The 1681-nt window shown below is 32.2% G+C and overlaps 1 protein-coding gene across 1 annotated transcript; it reads right to left on the bottom strand.

Annotated features, from left to right (window-relative positions):
- Positions 1–2: 2 nt before the first annotated feature.
- On the bottom strand, positions 3–1340 carry EIN_400130 (hypothetical protein; the record flags this gene model as incomplete). Its single annotated transcript, XM_004258666.1, has 1 exon — positions 3–1340. The coding sequence occupies one exon, from the start codon at positions 1338–1340 to the stop codon at positions 3–5; it is 1338 nt and encodes a 445-aa protein (XP_004258714.1).
- Positions 1341–1681: the final 341 nt, after the last annotated feature.

Genomic DNA, 1681 nt, shown 5'->3' on the forward strand with positions numbered 1-1681 from the left:
TTTCAGGTGATTTGGTGGGGACATGACTTTTGTTCGGTTGTAAATCCGCTACTACCTGTTTCTGTTGGCATTTTTAGTTTGAGTGCTGTTTGTCTTCTTGCAGCCAAACCACCTTTCTTCTGTGGTATAACTGTCTTCTGTTCTTCTTTTTGTGGTGATTTTGGTGGAGATGCAGTTGGAGCTCCCATTGTAAATCCTTTATCACCAGTTTCTGTTGGTACTTTAAGTTTAAGTCCTGTTTTTCTTCTTGCAGCCAAACCTCCTTTCTTCTGTGGTATAACTGTTGGTTCTTCTTCTTTCTTTTCGGGTGATTTTGGTGGAGATTTAGTTGAAGTTCCTGTGGTAAATCCACCATCACCAACAGTTGTTGGTAATTTTAGTTTTAGTCCAGGTTTCTTTCTTGGAGGTTTGGGTGGGGTTTCACCAAATGGTTTTTCTCCAGTTGGTACACCACTTTCACTTGTTTCTGTGGGTAATTTAAGTTTGAGGCCCGGCTTTTTCCTTGGGGTTTTTGGAGTTGTTACATCTCGCTGAAGTTGTTGTGGGGTCAATGGCACTTGCACTGGAATTCTCATTTGTTCTTTTGGAGGTTCTGGAGTAAAAGGTTCACTTAGCAATTGTTTGACATCTTTTGAAAATGGAATCTTTTTTTCTTGGGGGTCAGGAATCTCTCTTGTAACTGGACTTTGTGGTGTTGGTAAAATTCCACTTTTAATAACATCAATATTTTGACCTGCAGCTTCACTTGGGGTTAAAAGTTCAGCTATCAAATTTTCCAATCTAGAGTGACATCTTAAGTATTGACCATCTCTTGTAAATCTCAAATGTCTCGCTAAAAATTGTAATACTTTCAAAAGTGAATTGAAGTATTCAGTTTTTAGAACTATAACATTATATAATTCATCTTTTATTGCACCTCCCAGCTGTTTATTTTTAAATATATTTTCATTGTTTGATCTCATTTGATAAACATACCTTCCATATCCAGCACTTTCCATTCGATGCAAATTAAATGTTGTATCTAATAAAGACAACCACCTTCTTAACGCACTTTTAGTTACTTTCTTTTTTTCATAAATATCCTTTAAAAATTCGAATATACGACTTTCAGCTTTAATCATCTCTTCTACGTTTTGAACAATTCCACTTGAAAACATAGACAGAAATTCTTTCACCTTTGTTAGTAATTTACTTAATTTGCCTTTGTGATGTTCGGATTTTTCGAAATGTCCCTGTAATAGTTGCATTAACTCTTCAGAAAGTGTTTCTTCCTCTTCTCCTAAACTTGAAGGGTTCATTGAATTCACGCTACATATAACAAGAAAGAAAACGATTAACATATAAACAATAAACAAAAGTAGTTCACTTGCACATTAAAAATAATTTTTCTTTTTTTATAACAAAGTTAATTTTTATTTGGTTGTTTTCATTCAAATGACTTGTGTTAATTTGAAGTTAAAATTGATTTCATTATTACGCAATAAAGTGAAAACATTAAATTATTATACCAACAAAACAATATTTTCGAAAAATTGGTAATTCATTCATGTTATTCGATATTAACAATTTATTTAGTTTATTTTATAATCAAATTATAGATTAAATACTAACTTTAATTGATACTATTCCACCTTTCTTTTTTTAAGTTTATTATTTGTGATACCATGAATTGTTATTTAAA

This window comes from Entamoeba invadens (genome assembly GCF_000330505.1).
Source record: "Entamoeba invadens IP1 unplaced genomic scaffold scaff_1105074724775, whole genome shotgun sequence".
Taxonomy (NCBI): Eukaryota; Evosea; order Mastigamoebida; family Endamoebidae; genus Entamoeba; species Entamoeba invadens.